Genomic DNA, 15,538 nt, shown 5'->3' on the forward strand with positions numbered 1-15,538 from the left:
AGAAGAAGTGATGCTGTAACGAGTACTCGAAATTTCAGTCCAAACATTGACTGGGTAATTCCTCTGCTCCCAGTGAATAGAAAAACCCACTCTGGGTCCCCCATGCGCCCTCAAAGCAGTGTCCCTCCTCAGCGGCCTCTCCACTTTCAGTATGCTAGGGTCACATTCCAGCATCTCCCGGAGCCAATCATCATCCAACGCTCCCTCTATGAACTCCTCCAGACCAATAATGGCTACAGACATAACAAGGACAGACAGTGATTACAGACAAAGAGCAGAGGACAATGTGGTTCACTTCCCAACCTAATATTTCTGCAACACGTGTTGGTATTGGTGAGCCAGATCAAAATGCTTTTAATGTTAGTCTGCCAATCATTATTATATAACGTGTGTAGGAAGAATATTAGTTGTCTTCAATGTTTTTCTAAATGTAGCAGTATGTGGAGGCATATTTACACAATTTACAACCTAAACTGTATCCTTTATTGATTTGCAAGATTATAGGGAACAAGTACACAACCCATTCTGAGGCCCTCACTATGCTTAAGCATACATGCTAAATGTTTTGAACTTGATACCTTTTAGCTTCAGGATTCATCTCAAATATGTTTAGTGGATTCAGCATTATTAAACATTTATCCTCAATTAGATACATTTGTTTGCTTTATTATTTTTTTTAACTCATAAATGAAATATTAGAGTCTTAGACTTGTCCCAACTCATAACACTGTTTCTTTAGCTTTGCGTCACATAATTGACATAAGGGCTTTAATGAAAACTTCATGAAATCAATTATAGTTTTACAGTTTCTATTTTTCTTAAAAAGTGTGTGGGGTACTTTTAAGGTATATTTATCCTAGCCATTATCTTCATGAGTTCAGTTTATTGATAGAAAATCATAGAAAGTGCCCTAACACTATGACAGTAAGTGTTATAGCTTCATACATTTGTTTCCATGCTAAAATAACACAACATAATTTCAAGCATTTTACTGTCATTGTCTTTATCTAACCGCACAAACATCCTGTTGGCACGTTCCTCAGAAGTAAGAGGTGTTTGTGTGTTTGGTCTTGCTCATCTTATACACTGCCTGTCAAAAACAGGAAATACACATCCGTTAGAGTAAAATGTGGCACCATCTCATGATCAGTATTAGTAGTATATGTACCTGCATGATCTCCAGCATTTCATCCCTTGAAATGGCTCCGTCTCTATCTTTGGCAAACAATGTCAGTTGCTGTAATACATGCGCAAGCATAGGAAACTTTGGGTAAACGGTCACCTCTGAGAAGCATGTCCTGTGATATAAAGATAATTAAGATCAACTTTTCCTCTCTCTGTGGGGATTACACAAGTTAATCACAACCTAGAGTGCTAAGATAATTATGCCAAATGATTTTTAACCACTTCACTACAACACGGCAAAGTGAAGCTAATCAGCGGTGTGTAGTCACGGAAGTCTCTGAACTTTAATTTACTTGAACCAGCATCTTCTACCTGAATACACACGGAGCATAGGGTTAATTAACAGCATCTTTGTAGTCCATTTTAAAAGCCAAATTAAAATCGTACCTGAGCCACCCGTCCAGCTCAGTAACACAAGACCTCACTACCAGGCAGAGTAGCAGCTTGGCCCATTCTGGAAAGCAGCAACCGCTTTGTATTCACCACTGACTTCATATGTCTGACAAATCCCAGCTTATGCCACACTTTCTTAATTACACATACCATTGTCTTACCACATTTGGTAAATTACTCTAAGCTATTTCTCATCAGAGGGGAGAACATAAAGGAAGGTTGTAAGTAGGGTCAGTATAAGGCAAATGTGATTACTTATAAAGCAGGCTGCTGCTTCTCAATGGGCTTCAGGTTTTGAATTCAGAGAGGCTGCTCACCAAGCGCGCTATCTGTTTAATCCAAATACTATAGGTATCTAAAAAAGATGTCCCACAGTCCTGTTGATGGTTTGGTAAAGTAATATTTATTAACAACATGATAACAAGAAAGCCCAGACATGTTGACAGAATAGCAGCAATATACATATACAGTAGAGCTTTCTCTAGGGCACAAAAATGAAACATGAATGAACTTATAGAGCGGCAGGAAGCTGCCAACAGCCCAATAGAAGATTAATGTCCTTCTTACTGTGCAGTGATAGCTGCCTGTGTCATCAGTCTGTTTCTACCTTCCAGGTCTGATGCAACTAATAATAAATTGTTCAAAGCGTCATGCAACTAGTAAAAAAGCCGGGTAATCAAATCAAAACATAATGTTCCCATTTTTTAAAACTCTACTGTTGTATTTCAAACAGAGACAGGAAGGAAAATGTGACCGCTCAACAAGGTTTATCACTCAGTCACCATCAATTTAGCTGAAGTGAAAGCAATTTTTTATATTTCAAGGGGAAATTATAGCTACAATAGCACAATAATTGACCAAGAACAGGGAGGAAATAACAATGCAAAATGGACTTGTTGCCTTTAAAAGGATCAGCCTGTGTCTATAGCACGACTCCGTAGCTCTGCATGTTTGGTTAGGTTGTGAGTGAGTGCTGACATGTACGACGCAATTCCTGTTTTATCTGTTAACAGGATTCTCCTTCTTCCATGATGTGCACAGTATGCATCAAGTCAATCCAATGAAACATTTTAGCCCTCCTTTAGGTTGCCAGGCTTGACGCGGTCTCCATAAGCAACACAGCTTTATCATATGTCCGAGAAGACATGTCCAAAGGCACTTCGGACACAGGCAGGAGGGTCCTCGTGAGCTCAGCTTGTCCATCCACTGGCTCATTATTCAAGCATTAGATAAAAGAAGACAGTTTTTGTCAATTCACAACATTGTCTTCAAGAGTTCTTGTTGAAAAGCCTCAACAGTCCTCATGAGGTGGTTATAAATCGTGATGAATACAACAAAACAGTCACAAAGGTATCAAACAAGCCCAACGTCAAATAATTTTAGCCAAAACAATAAATTTCTTCAACTGAAACTATGTATATCATGTTTGCATTATTTGGCATCTGCAAGACCGACGTGACAATAATGTGACATACTTGGGTAATTCTACATTTGTACCTTCTGGCTCCCATGTGATACTAACGTGTTAATGATGTGATGACTGTCAAGGTTTAGTTAGTAAAATCCAAGCTTTGCAATTGTAAAAATGAGCAAAAGAAAATTCTGCAAGAGGTAAATTGCAAAGGGATCCACACAACTCAGTGACACATCCACGTTCACCAAATGTGATATTTCAAGTAGCATATACAATCATCTACCTTTGAGAGTTTGCATGATATAGGATGAACAATTCCATGGAGTTAGAAAGTAACAGACCATAACATTTTGAATTTATGGAACGAAAGCATAACAAAATCCCTTTATAGATGTATGCAGGACAACATTGTGTGTCTCTGACAAGCAAATACAAATGACCATTTCTTTTGAAACTTTTCAACGCGTAGTATGAAAAAAAGAGAAAAGGCTAAAGTTATGGCTTACCTGCAATATTATAAAGCTGACAATAAGTGTAAGAAGACACACAGATAAATAAGTACAGCGTCTTTAAACTGGAGAACAAAATACTGCTATAATGTGGTTACTCTGTTTCCATCAATTCCTGAGTTCTCACTTCTACCATCAGACTCAGCGATCAACCTCAAACATGTATTGATGACATTTCACAATTGTGGAAGGGGTTTGATGCCAAATTTCAGCACCTCTGAAGGTGAAGTAGTACTGTCGTGCCCAGAAAGCCATATCCATTAATACATGTTCAACCACCAAAACTGGCGGCTCTCTGACAAATGTATGGAGGTGGATGATCTCTGCCAATACATATTTTATGTTGAGAGTCTATAAAAAAATCCAATCAATGGCAGCCGACATTGAGGGTTTAATGTCTATACAAGTGTACATACTGAAATAGTCCTTCCACACAAACTATCCCTTCGAGACAGATATAGTTTGAGGACATGGTGTTTGTAATCATACCAAATCCAAACATACAGTTTTTTTCAAGTGAGTGTACAAGATAGGAAGGAGGTTGTTGTTTTTTTCACAGAGAATGTTCAGATACTGACAAGAGGAAATCTCTGAGCGGCACATCATTCAGTGACTCAAAGTTAGAGGTTATGGAAGTGTGGTCTGCTGCGGTCTACCAGCAGCTTGGATCCTGAGGGGTAACACACATGGGCCTGGTAGTGAAGGGGTCTTCCTCACATTTGAATTAAACATATAGTATAATCAAAATCAACCCTTTAAAAAAAACATTAAATCAATTCAGTGCAATTCTTTTTTTTTTTTTGCATCATCACACTAACCCGTGCAATTATATGTGGAGGAGACAGTCCCGAGCCATCATGCCACTGTCATTTGCGTTTATGGGTTCTTCAACCTTGTGAGGCCTCCTCAGTTAAACAGAGGCTGAGAGTACATGTGAGGAGAGCAGTGAAGAACAGCGTTTCAGGGCAGGCAAACCGCTGAAAGGCTTTAGAGGCACATCCTCCTTCCGACAACGAGGTGTCTCTTGTTGTTGTCCCTGTTAGAGCAGCCACACGAAGACTGCACAGCTTAAGTGGAAAAAATGTTACGAATCATTTAATTAGGAATGCTGTCTGAGAGAAAAGCATTGAAGTAGTTCTCATCACAAAAATGATGTTGTTTTTTTGCAGGGCTATGGCATCACACTGTAAGAGCAGATTCTATAAAGACCAGTGCATCTCTTCAAAGTCCACAGGCTCGCCCAAGTTTGTGTCCGTCTCCAGGAGGCTCATGATCACTGCCATGGCTGCTTCGTCATTGCTCAGGCTACTAAGGCCCGGTCCGACCACGCTGTCCAAATCCAGCTGGGAGTTCTCTTCTGAGGTGAGATGGGAAAGAAGTGAAAGAGAAGAAGATAACTAAATATGATCCTTTCTCAAATGTATAAATTAGGTCATCAAGAGGAGCAGCAAGAGTACCTATGAGTGATTCTGCCCCTGAGCATGCAGCTCCCTGGGGCTCATCCTCTGAGATGGACTTTCCTGGAATCTCCATAGCTGTTGCCTCTCCATTTGGCACCTCACAACCAAAAGAGGAACAAATTATAGCCCGAGCAGGAACATGGCAGGAGTTAAGTCATGACATGAAAAAAGAGGAAAAAAAAATTAACCTTAACTTAATTAACCTTTGGAAGATATTCATCATAATTTCCCAGTACATACAGGGGTGATTGTCTGACTTTTTTTTTGTTTTGTTTTAACTTTTCTTACTTACATTTTTTATTATGACCGTAAAATGGTTAAATGCCAAAATCAGAATATCAATTTGAAACATGTTTTTCTGCTTGATTTTTATACATTTTCTAAATAATTATCAGCTACGTAAACTAACAGTGAATAAATCATTGCTGGGGATTCAGTTTGTATTTCGGCATTTCATATCAAATCTTTGGCATGTCATGCAAATTACTACCCAGTCTACGTGAAAATCTCTTTCCAATATAATTAAGACCTTATTCAAGTAGTAAGAGGGACTGTATTGCTCTCTAAAATTGCATTTTGCTAAAATAAATTAGGAAAAAACAATAATGGTCCCATTAATTTTGTGTCATTTCAACTTCAGTTGTTTGACTTAACTTGAATTCAGGTGGATATCCACCAAGTAGCTATGTCCAAATTATACTCAAATGTAGGCCTAAACCCCTACACTTAGATATATATTGTTTCTTTATTTAATAATTTACACTTACACTCACTACAACACATATGAGACAGATGCACCAATAATTGAGATATGTGTGTACATTAAATTACATTTTTGCTGATTTGATTGTGAGTTTGCGGACACTTATCGTGTGGTAGACTGAACGGGCTGACACTACCACTGGAAGGAGATGAGTTCATCCTGAAGAAACACGGACACAGGTCAACTTAAAAACTGTAGTAGTAAAATAAGTAACATCGTCAACAACTTCTAAGCAAGCAATTGTAGCAAAAGAAGACTTGTTTAATTACTCTCTTTTTAATTGTCAATGAGATTTACTTATCTCTTTCACTGTTACAAATAGTAAGAGGGCTTGCTCTCTTGTGAGGCCACACCTGTTGTAATCCAGCAGTTCATTGGCAATCTGGGTCCCAATGCTTCCAGCATAAATCAATGTTCCAGATGTGGTGGAGATGCCTGGAATAACTGGAGGGGACCTTTTGCCATCTTCTAGCAGAAAAGATAGTGAAGAGTAAAATGAACAGACATGTGCTTTACAGTGTGCAATGGCTTCACCATCTGTATTTACAACTATAACTGGGCAAAAGATCTTTGTCTTTCTTCATTTTAACTGACCGTCAGAAGTCTTGCAATTGCTCGACAGTTCAGACTTGTTTCCTGATCGACCAGTTTGACTGTGATCACTCCTTGTTGTGGGATGAAAAAACAGATGAAGTACCGATACATGGACAATGTATTTATCTTGGGTACAAAGATATGTAGGTAATGCACAAAGGGACTGAAGCATATACTCACGATACAACCGTGTTAGTTGAAACTATGTATTCTACTTCTTTGGTCCAGGGATTAACAAAACTAAACCACTGACTTTGCAGAGTGACAAAAGAGCCATATTTAGTTTTGAACTTATAGCAGTTTGTTTCTATTTTGTCTTTACTGCGCAGCACTGTGAAAGAAAACAACGAGAGGATGAGTTAGAGGAATAAATAGAGCGTAAAGCATCTGTATGATCTGCTTCAGGCAAGAACATCAATAGTAAAGGCACCAGCGGACAGAGATGTGGGGAACCATCACAATTTTGCAGCATGCTGAACTACTGGAGTAAACATCAGATGTGTAGAAATTCAACAAGTGATTTGCCTCAGCATCAAGACATCTGCTAAATTATAAATTCTAATTTAACCTAAATAGACCTAGGTAACTGAAGAATGTAGGTATCATCTCGGCAGACATTTAAAAAAATAATAATAAAGGATCCAAGGCCATTACAAAAAAGATTAACAGTACGAGGTCAATGAAGTGTTATTTGCCTTTTCGATGCCTGTCGGCTAAATGCAGTAAATCATCTTGATGGAAGTACTCATAGCATGATGTCCCAAGCAATTCTTGAGGAAGATAACCAAGAATGGTTGTGGCTCTGCAGGAGGAAATATAAATGTAAGTGTTAAAGAGAATACAAGTGTTTCATGCTTTTAAAACAACCATTATATTATTCTAGAATACTCAAATTATTTTCATTTTGGCATCAGTTTGAAAGACATTTAGATGTGTAAATAGAAGACATTTAAATTTCTCTCAATAATTGTACATGTTATTAAAGCTGTGCACCAAGACAATACAACCCAGTAATTGAAATTTAATTTGACCTTTGATCGACAAAGGTGAATTTGCCGTCCATGGCACAACGTGTGAAGAACTCCGTGGGTTTAACGCTGAATTCTCCATTAACCTGTGGAGATGAGTGGGAGTGGATGCGTCCCATCGCCACCAGGCAGCTGAAGTGAGAGCTATCATGCTTGTCTGCCTCGCCCTCCCCCTCTGCTCCCAACTGACTGGTGGGCCAGCTGCGCATGTAGCCTGTGCAGTGGACTGTGCAGTACTTCTGCAACTCTGTTGCCACATGCAGAAACAAATCACAATACATACAGTATGTTATGTATATAAACATATATCTTTTCATTCTTCTAATTTCTTACTTCTATTAAGGGGGCTACAACTTTACGTTTTGTAACTACAGTTCCCATAATGCTTTGGAAGATCTTAAAAGGAAATATAATGTTGCCATGGAATGTGGGAGTCACTGTATTTGCTCATATTAGCAGTCAACCATAAAACCAAATAACTTGACTGTACCAAAGTATGTGAATAAACCACAGGATAGTTTCCCCACCTTTCTTTTTAGAGGTGCTCGCTTGGAATTCCTTCTCCTCCACTTTGACAGAAATGTTGTTGTACTTCATGCGGCAGAAGAACGAGCGCCGCGCACCTGAAGACAGCCGCGCTACACCGACCGGGAGGTCAGCCTGGACCTGCAGGCCCGCTGGAGACATGACAGGAGTGTTACACTCTCTCTCCCACACAATACAAACAGACAGTAGAAATTATTCCTTTACTTTTAGCATCTATCAGGCGTTCACGAGGGTATAATTCAGAAGCTGACAGCTGCTCCTTCACTTTTTCCATGTCCTTTGGGTGTATATAATCAAACAGGCTCTGTCCAATCAGCTCCACCTGTAGGAAGAACAAACAGCCCTAAATATGGCACCCAAGCTGATGAAAAGAAATGTCGAAAAGCATTCTGCATGTAAGGTAATTCCTGCTGGAAAATACAGTACAACACTACTATATGATAACTGTTGTCCCCGGAGCACACCAGATACAGGGTGTAGCAGATTTAGATTTAAGTAAGAGTTAGGGAGAAAAAACAACAGCTCACTCAAAGCTTTCCACGGCCAAAAAAAAAGTCTCCACCTGGATTTACCTACTACTGCCTACTGTACAGGCCTGTGGGGGCATTGCTATGATCTGGGGTTGCTGCAGTTGCTCAGGTCTTGGTTCAGCAACGACCAGGTTATTCCGTCAATGGATTTGTTCTTCCCTGATGGCACGGGCGTATTCCAAGATGACAATGCCAGGATTCATCGGGCTTAAATTATGAAAGAGTGGTTCAGGGAGCATGAGATGTAATTTTCATACATGGAGTCCAGAAATAACCCCATTGAGAATCTTTGGGATGTGCTGGAGAAGACTTTGCGCAGCGGTCAGACTCTACCATCATCAACACAAGATCTTGGTGAGAAATGAATGCAACACTGGATGGAAATAAATCTTGTGACATTGCAGAAGCCTATCGGAACAATGCCACAGCGAATGCGTGTCGTAATCCAAGCTAAAGGCGGTCCAATGGAATATTAGTGTGTAACCTTTTTTTTGGTGGCGACTTTTTTTTTGGCCAGGCAGTGTATAATATCCTTAAGTAATAAAAAAATAGGGTGTATACTGTGCTCTTGTGCCCAACACCTTTGTTTTTCAGTCAGGTGTGTCTGAAGAGGGCTACTTTCACACACCGCTAAATGTCAGGCGCGCATCCTGGTAATAATGATAATAACCCTGGTGGGTTCCAGTTTGTTACAGGTTGTGTCGCAACAACACAATCCATCTGGTGGGTCCTGGGTTTTACATAAAGATGTTGTTGATAAAGAAACAAATGTAAAAATGTTACCTGACTATAATTTAATATCTTCGTGATGGACTCTGAGGCAAAAACTATTTTCCCACGATCACAGCCCACGACAAACAGGAACCCATCTGCAGCCTGCACAACAAAAACATGGAACAATAAGGAGATCCAACGTGATGACAATGTCAAGACAAATGTACGTTGTAATTGTGTTTACATTTCTGTTCTATTTATATATTAAGTTGTATTTAATAACGTTTTTAAACTAAAAACAGTATAGTATGAAAGTATTATCATAAAAAATCACTGCATCAAATGTAAAGAGTCGACACAGTTATTAAAACAAAAAATGAAATACATGTTAAGAATTTTTATAATCTCTAGCTATCAATATCCTTATTAGATGAGCAGAAGCCTCAGTGAAGCAGGGCAGTTGTTTACCTTCAGGACGAGGTGTTTGAGCTCCTCGTTTGGGAGAAATGACGGCTTGCAGCTGGCTTCAGAAAAAGAACCCGATGAACCTGAAAACATGGACACATTGTTACACAGCCAGTCCAACGTGAGATTACTATTTAACAGTTAGGCATTGGATATGAGTTCATTACAAAGTTGTAATAGTTTATAGATATAACTGTCAACGCAATCGGTAAATAGAGCTCACTAAATCGACCGTTGAGATTCAGAAACATTATGAAATTGCTGAAAACATGTCAGACAGGTCAAGAAACCCTAAGACAAAGAATTAATGATTACCCAAACTGTCAAGTCACTGTTTACAGACACACTTCTTAATCAACTTGAACCTGCCATTTTTGCCTAAGTTTTCCTGCTCAGTCGGGGATAAAATGTGTGCTCACTTTCAAATCGTCCTCCAAATAGAGTTGTCAAGTCTAAGAGCTTCAACTGCTTGTATTTTATGCAAACTAGCTAACCTCGGTCTCGGCGCTACTGTAAACGAACTGGAGCAAACTATTGCTTTCAGCGAAGCAGAGCGGAAAGCCGCTTTTAGGCTGCTTCTGAAATGTCGGGTCAACATTTGACTGTTTTGGCTGAGTTGGATATTCAGCCAACAACATCTACACCAAGAGACACAGCAAAGTAATAAAACATATCCTCAAATGTGATTCAAGGCCCTTTTCATGTGTCATCCTTCTAGTCGCTGATGGATGTGGAACTGTAAAATCATCTGATTGCCACTTTGCAGCTGCTGAATGTTGCCAAATATCAACATTGTCAAAATTGTTAAAAGTGCTCAACTGGAAGAACAAACACAAATGCATTCAAACCAGAAGGAAACAATGGGCGGGGCAGCATAAGGTGAATATAGCACACACAGGGGAATTCATTATTTTACAATAACCTACATTTATAATGCACACAAAGTGTTTGAGAGATACCTTTGAGTGATTTGAGGTGCTGCACTGCCATTCTGAGCACAGTCAGTTTGTCCACTTTACGGGACAAGGGGTTACAAGAAGGGATCATGGCTGAGAGTTTGTCAATAAGGTTGTTCATTTTGTCCCGTCTCCTCTTCTCAATTTGGCTATGTGGCTCTCTGCAGAGAGAATAAATAAGAAATAATTCCCACAATCAAAGGGGATTTCTCTTTTAAATGTACAGACCATCTTCACCTGTAAAATATAGCATATTATATAGCATAGAGAGATTATATAAACATATAATATTTTAGGATTAATGACAATATTATAAGACAATAGGATTATTGGTTATAATAGGTTATTAATATGATTGTGTCAAATTTAACTGACCTGAAGCATTTCATTTTCAGATGTCGGTCCTCTCCATCTGATCTGTAGAAATGTTGAAAGCTGTTTATGCAAAGCAGCAATATGCAAATAAAGAAAAGCCCTCAATAAACACTTCAGTCCCAAATGAGCACACAGTACCCATTTTGCTCATCTTCCATATCTTCCATATCCATATCCATTGAAACAGATTTTGCATCCCTAGGAAGAAAATAATGCATCAATAACAACTTGCAACAATTTAGGTCACCCGATTCAAGAGATCTTCTGTCAGTCAAATGAAAGCCATCACACTACTCACTGGTTGTCCATGCTGCCCTTGCGCTTCCGGGGTATCTCCATGCTGAAGGACATGCCCACAGCAGAGGAGGGGGTCATCGCGCTGGGCAAAGAAACAGAGCCACTTTGGTTTTCTTTAACCAGCACTTCTTCTGAAACACACAAGACACAATGAGCTGCATGACTTTGCAATTTGCAAACACATTGATACATTCCTGCCTAGCAAGTAAACATGTAACACTCCTTTCTCTTTATAACTACGATCAAAGCACTCTTAGCGTAAAGTAGGAAATTCCCATCAGTTTATTGAGCACAAGCACACATGAGCAGCCTCTGAGCAACTCCATGGCCAGAACTGGTTGTTCAGGTATAGCTGTGTAATATTAGGTTTCACTGCACAAGAGGGGTGGTTAAGTTCATCACTGCACTTTCTTTTTGCAGGTGAAATTTACAGGTGTGCCTGCTATGGATGTGCAAACTACTGCTGCAATGGGTTATTAACTGGTGTTGCTCCTTATGGCTAACTTGGCTGAAGCAAACCCCATCAGGTTTTCTGAATTGCCCCCTCACCTCAACCCACCCTCCCCCTCCTCATCTTTGATTATTAACTAATGCAGACACTTTTACTTATGTGACATAGCAGTGGATTTTACGGATGGGGTTAGAATCAAGAAAATCAGCTGTTGTCATCTCAGCTGCGATGGAAACTTGTACACACTTAACCCTCCTTGACTCATGAATGAAAAGCCTTTGACTAACCCATTAATCAACTAATCCTTTCAGCCCTACGTCTCAACCAAGCTCAAAACAATCCATCTACGCTACAAAATGCTTGTCCAAGCTGCTGTGGTGGAGCTGTACATAATCTACAGACAAGATATCGCAGCTCTACGGCCTCCTTTACTGTACTGTACTGTGTATTCTGATCAAATGTGTAGCTGCCATGACGGTGGCCTCAGAAGTATCCAAGGGAAAGAAACTCGAGAGAACGGCACGAGACAGACCAAATACAGCTAATGCCAATGACACCTATTTTCTCTGCTCCACAGACCCTGTGACCTAAATAGCCATTAACAGATCAGCAACAACCTGATTTTTAATCCATCTCCCCCTGTCAAGATCTGTTGGATTACAGGCTTTGGCTTTGTTTATACTGGCGCTTGGCACTGCAGCGCGAGCCTCTGCAGACGACGCAGAACTCATACGCGATGTGCTGCAATATTCTCAGAAATGGTAGAGGTCATTCACAGATGAACTGTGAGGAATCAAAAAGACAACAAATGTAACCTATAGATATGCTTTAGGTGTAACCCACAAAAAGCCATGAATCAACGTCCACAATGCTGGGGGGTGATTGTAATGACCTGCTACTTTATTGCCTTTGTACAAGGCCTATCAAGAAAATAAGTCAAGTACTATATGTATTAGAAAAGTTATTACATAATTTTCACTACGCTGAGTGTAAACTAATCTTTACAGTGAAAGCAACTAGAAGACAACTCCCATAATCCTTTTCCCCTGTTCTCCCCAGCTTTCTCATTCACCCAATCCATCAATGAGCATCTGCTGCACTTGAATAAGCCCATGAGCTGTGCCGTATGTGTCACACAGTGACAGCATCACAAGAAAAAAGGGATGTCTAGTTTACCATGTAAAAAATGTCTATTTATTTAGGTATTAATATTTAAGCATCAGACGAGGGACCAGGTGTGCGCACTTCCAGGCAAAGATTCACAGGTTTATTTATATTCATGCAGCGATGATCCACTGAGCTCTCAGACTCGGTCATGAGCTACGCTGTGCCATCCTACTTCACGTTCATAAAGTGAATTATACACACAAACATCTGGAATCCGCACACTAAGACCCCAGTGTTTCATGGTTGCCAACACAATAGCTTGATTCTATAACACGCAAGTGATCATAACACAGTTATGCTATTGTAACACACAGCTGACCTAATGCTAAGTTAATGCCAATTAGTGTTTGTTAGGCAGAGAAAACCATGTTGTATGGAAAAACCATCTCAATAGGGACAAGGAGGAGAATCAACTAGATTCTTCTTTTCAGTTGACAGATTGTTAGCATGGTATACTGCTCATATGACAATTTAAATTAGGATCCTCTTTAGAATACGAGGTCCACTGTGGCATCCTGACTGGGCACTTTCAATGAGCACGCCCTACGAATCCTTCTCTAATTCACAGTCGCTTTCAAAAGGGCAGCCTTTTATTACTTTAACAGCAAAGCTTCCTCACCACTTGCTTGTGAGCAATGGCATGCTAAAAACCTAAACTGAAATTGAGTATCCTAAACAATAAATACATTTTCCAAATGCCTGGACAAAATTGACAAACATGAATTGATTCCAGCTTCTCAATTTTGAGGATTTGTTGCTTTTTATTGTCTGTTTGCTGATGTTCCAGTAGTTTCCCAGAAGGTTACTGAAAGCAGAAATACTTTATTCACCTCTCTGAGGAAAGACCACTACTCAAAATTGTTTGTAATCATTTTCCTGAACCTAATGTTTAGTAAACTGGTCTTTATCTTTGGACATTTTGTCAAATGAAACTAATATGTTGTAAAGTATTTCAGCAGTCTCCATATTATTAAAACTAATTACTTGTTTTGTAGTTTTACAATATCATATTTACAAAAAGCGAAGCTTAACTCAACAATACATTTACACACATTGACCTTCAAAAAAACCTTCACTATTCATTCCAGCATGTTTAGCCAAAAACAGAGGTATAACAAATTAGCAGTAGTATACAAAAAGTAACCATTTGAGCAAATATCCAATTAAAGTTAAAGATCCTTTTTTGTTGGATCAACACATTTGTAACAACCATTAAACCTATAATCACTGTCTTAATGCAAAATGCAGCATCTTACCCTTTTGGAGCATGAATAATATTGTGATATTGAATGTAACATGTATGTCTAAAACATGCATAATGGCTCAGATTGCTGATCGTTGTCACAGGTCATCGAAAATGATCAAAAACCTTAAACCCATAGTTTTGATTGAGCCCTGTGTTAACCTGAGGTCTATGGTCCTTCCACAGTTAACCATGTTTTTGTTTCCAAGGATAATTCGTCTATATTTCGACAGGTGACATATAGTTGGTCTTGGACTTGTTCATTTCAGTGGCATTAAATGGCAGAAGAATATGTGTTGACAAGTACAGACATAACGTTGCAGTCGCGAACTGACAACAAGGACTTGACATTGGTCCATAAAATCTGTCGGACCGATAACTTTACGCTCGGCCTAAAAGTCACGGAGCACTGACGCTAGTTTAAACTAGTCCGGGTCGCAAGGCACGAGCTGTCAAAGAGCCAAAGACATTCACGGTGACACACGATCATGGCCTGTAACACCGCCTCTGACTGAGTAAACAGGTCTCGCTGCCAGATAGCGCTCCATAAAAACATGGACATGCCATTCATGTTGCCATTGAAGACAAGCCGAGCTGCATGTAACCGTCGTCATATTGTGCACAATACGCAGATGAAGGGGATACACATCGGGCAGTGTTACATAAATGGCGTAGATGGCGAGTTTGCTCTACTGATCTACTGACCTAGTTTCGGGAATAGCGCGGAGTTGCGGTCAACCGACGACGCAGATTGCCAAATACGTAAACACGCCGCTGCGCTTCGCTCCTTTGCCGATGTATGCCAATGCCGCGCGCATGTGAGTGAATATCCATACGGGTGAATATCTGAAGAAGTGTTTGAATTACCTGCCGAGTCGCCTCCGGATCTGTCACCGCCGCCGGCCGCTGTATTCCAGGCCGACATGGCCGGAGCCGGAGCGCTGGGGCCCGGGACTCCAATGCATGGAGAGGACACTCGACCAGTGTTACTGCGGGACGTCGCTGTGTTAATAGGACATATTGTGGGGGTGTTGAGAAGGCGGCAGAACAACTGCCTTATACATCTATTTATATATGCAGAAAAGAAGAGGGAGAGGGCGCACAGACGAGCACCGAAGAGTCCGAGAGCGGTGCCAACAGGACAGAGTGGAGAACTGGGGAATAGTCTCCTCCTATCGCCGCATCGAAATCACAGTTGCAGCTCCATGAATCGCTCTGCTTCTTCTTTATGTTTTAGAAAGGTTGGTGAAAAATATAGGTGGTGCATTACCGCCACCAACTGGTATGAAGTATGCATCTGGGTCTATACGTTCAATTATTCTAAAAATGAAGAAAATACAATGGGAACCAATGCATAAAATAGTTGAGTAGGTAAGCAAGATTAATGCATTCTGTCATGTCAAGTTTGTTCTTATTATTAGAATACAATGTGTTGAATTTACCCACCT

General features: G+C 40.0%; 1 protein-coding gene across 3 annotated transcripts; it reads right to left on the reverse strand.

Moving 5' to 3' along the window:
• Nucleotides 1-1,965: 1,965 nt before the first annotated feature.
• Nucleotides 1,966-15,292, reverse strand: bmal2 (basic helix-loop-helix ARNT like 2). 3 transcript variants are annotated; one of them, XM_068602714.1, is made up of 17 exons: nucleotides 14,958-15,292; nucleotides 11,231-11,357; nucleotides 11,071-11,130; nucleotides 10,933-10,974; nucleotides 10,561-10,718; nucleotides 9,605-9,684; nucleotides 9,206-9,298; nucleotides 8,097-8,214; nucleotides 7,874-8,023; nucleotides 7,350-7,593; nucleotides 7,014-7,120; nucleotides 6,499-6,649; nucleotides 6,319-6,389; nucleotides 6,078-6,192; nucleotides 5,793-5,883; nucleotides 4,959-5,058; nucleotides 1,966-4,858 (listed from the first exon to the last, which is right to left on the reverse strand). In XM_068602714.1, exons 1-17 carry the CDS (start codon nucleotides 15,013-15,015, stop codon nucleotides 4,701-4,703), a joined length of 1,923 nt encoding a protein of 640 aa, XP_068458815.1. In that variant the 5' UTR covers nucleotides 15,016-15,292; the 3' UTR covers nucleotides 1,966-4,700. The 3 variants fall into 3 exon arrangements, with proteins under 3 accessions (XP_068458815.1, XP_068458816.1, XP_068458814.1); XM_068602715.1 differs by having other exon boundaries at nucleotides 6,078-6,189; nucleotides 11,231-11,360; XM_068602713.1 differs by having other exon boundaries at nucleotides 11,231-11,360.
• Nucleotides 15,293-15,538: the final 246 nt, after the last annotated feature.

This window comes from Clinocottus analis, unplaced genomic scaffold (assembly GCF_023055335.1).
Source record: "Clinocottus analis isolate CAN_PGR_092001 unplaced genomic scaffold, fCliAna1.0.p SCAF_6, whole genome shotgun sequence".
Classification (NCBI taxonomy): domain Eukaryota; kingdom Metazoa; phylum Chordata; class Actinopteri; order Perciformes; family Cottidae; genus Clinocottus; species Clinocottus analis.

Coding starts and splice junctions, on each gene's coding strand:
- bmal2 (XM_068602713.1), bottom strand. CDS start 15,015: ATGTCGGCCTGGAATACAGCGGCCGGCGGCGGTGACAGATCCGGAGGC. Junction 9,685..10,560: donor GCACCTCAAATCACTCAAAG/GTATCTCTCAAA, acceptor CCATGTTTTCAG/GTTCATCGGGTTCTTTTTCT. Junction 6,650..7,013: donor AGCCGACAGGCATCGAAAAG/GCAAATAACACT, acceptor TTTCTTTCACAG/TGCTGCGCAGTAAAGACAAA.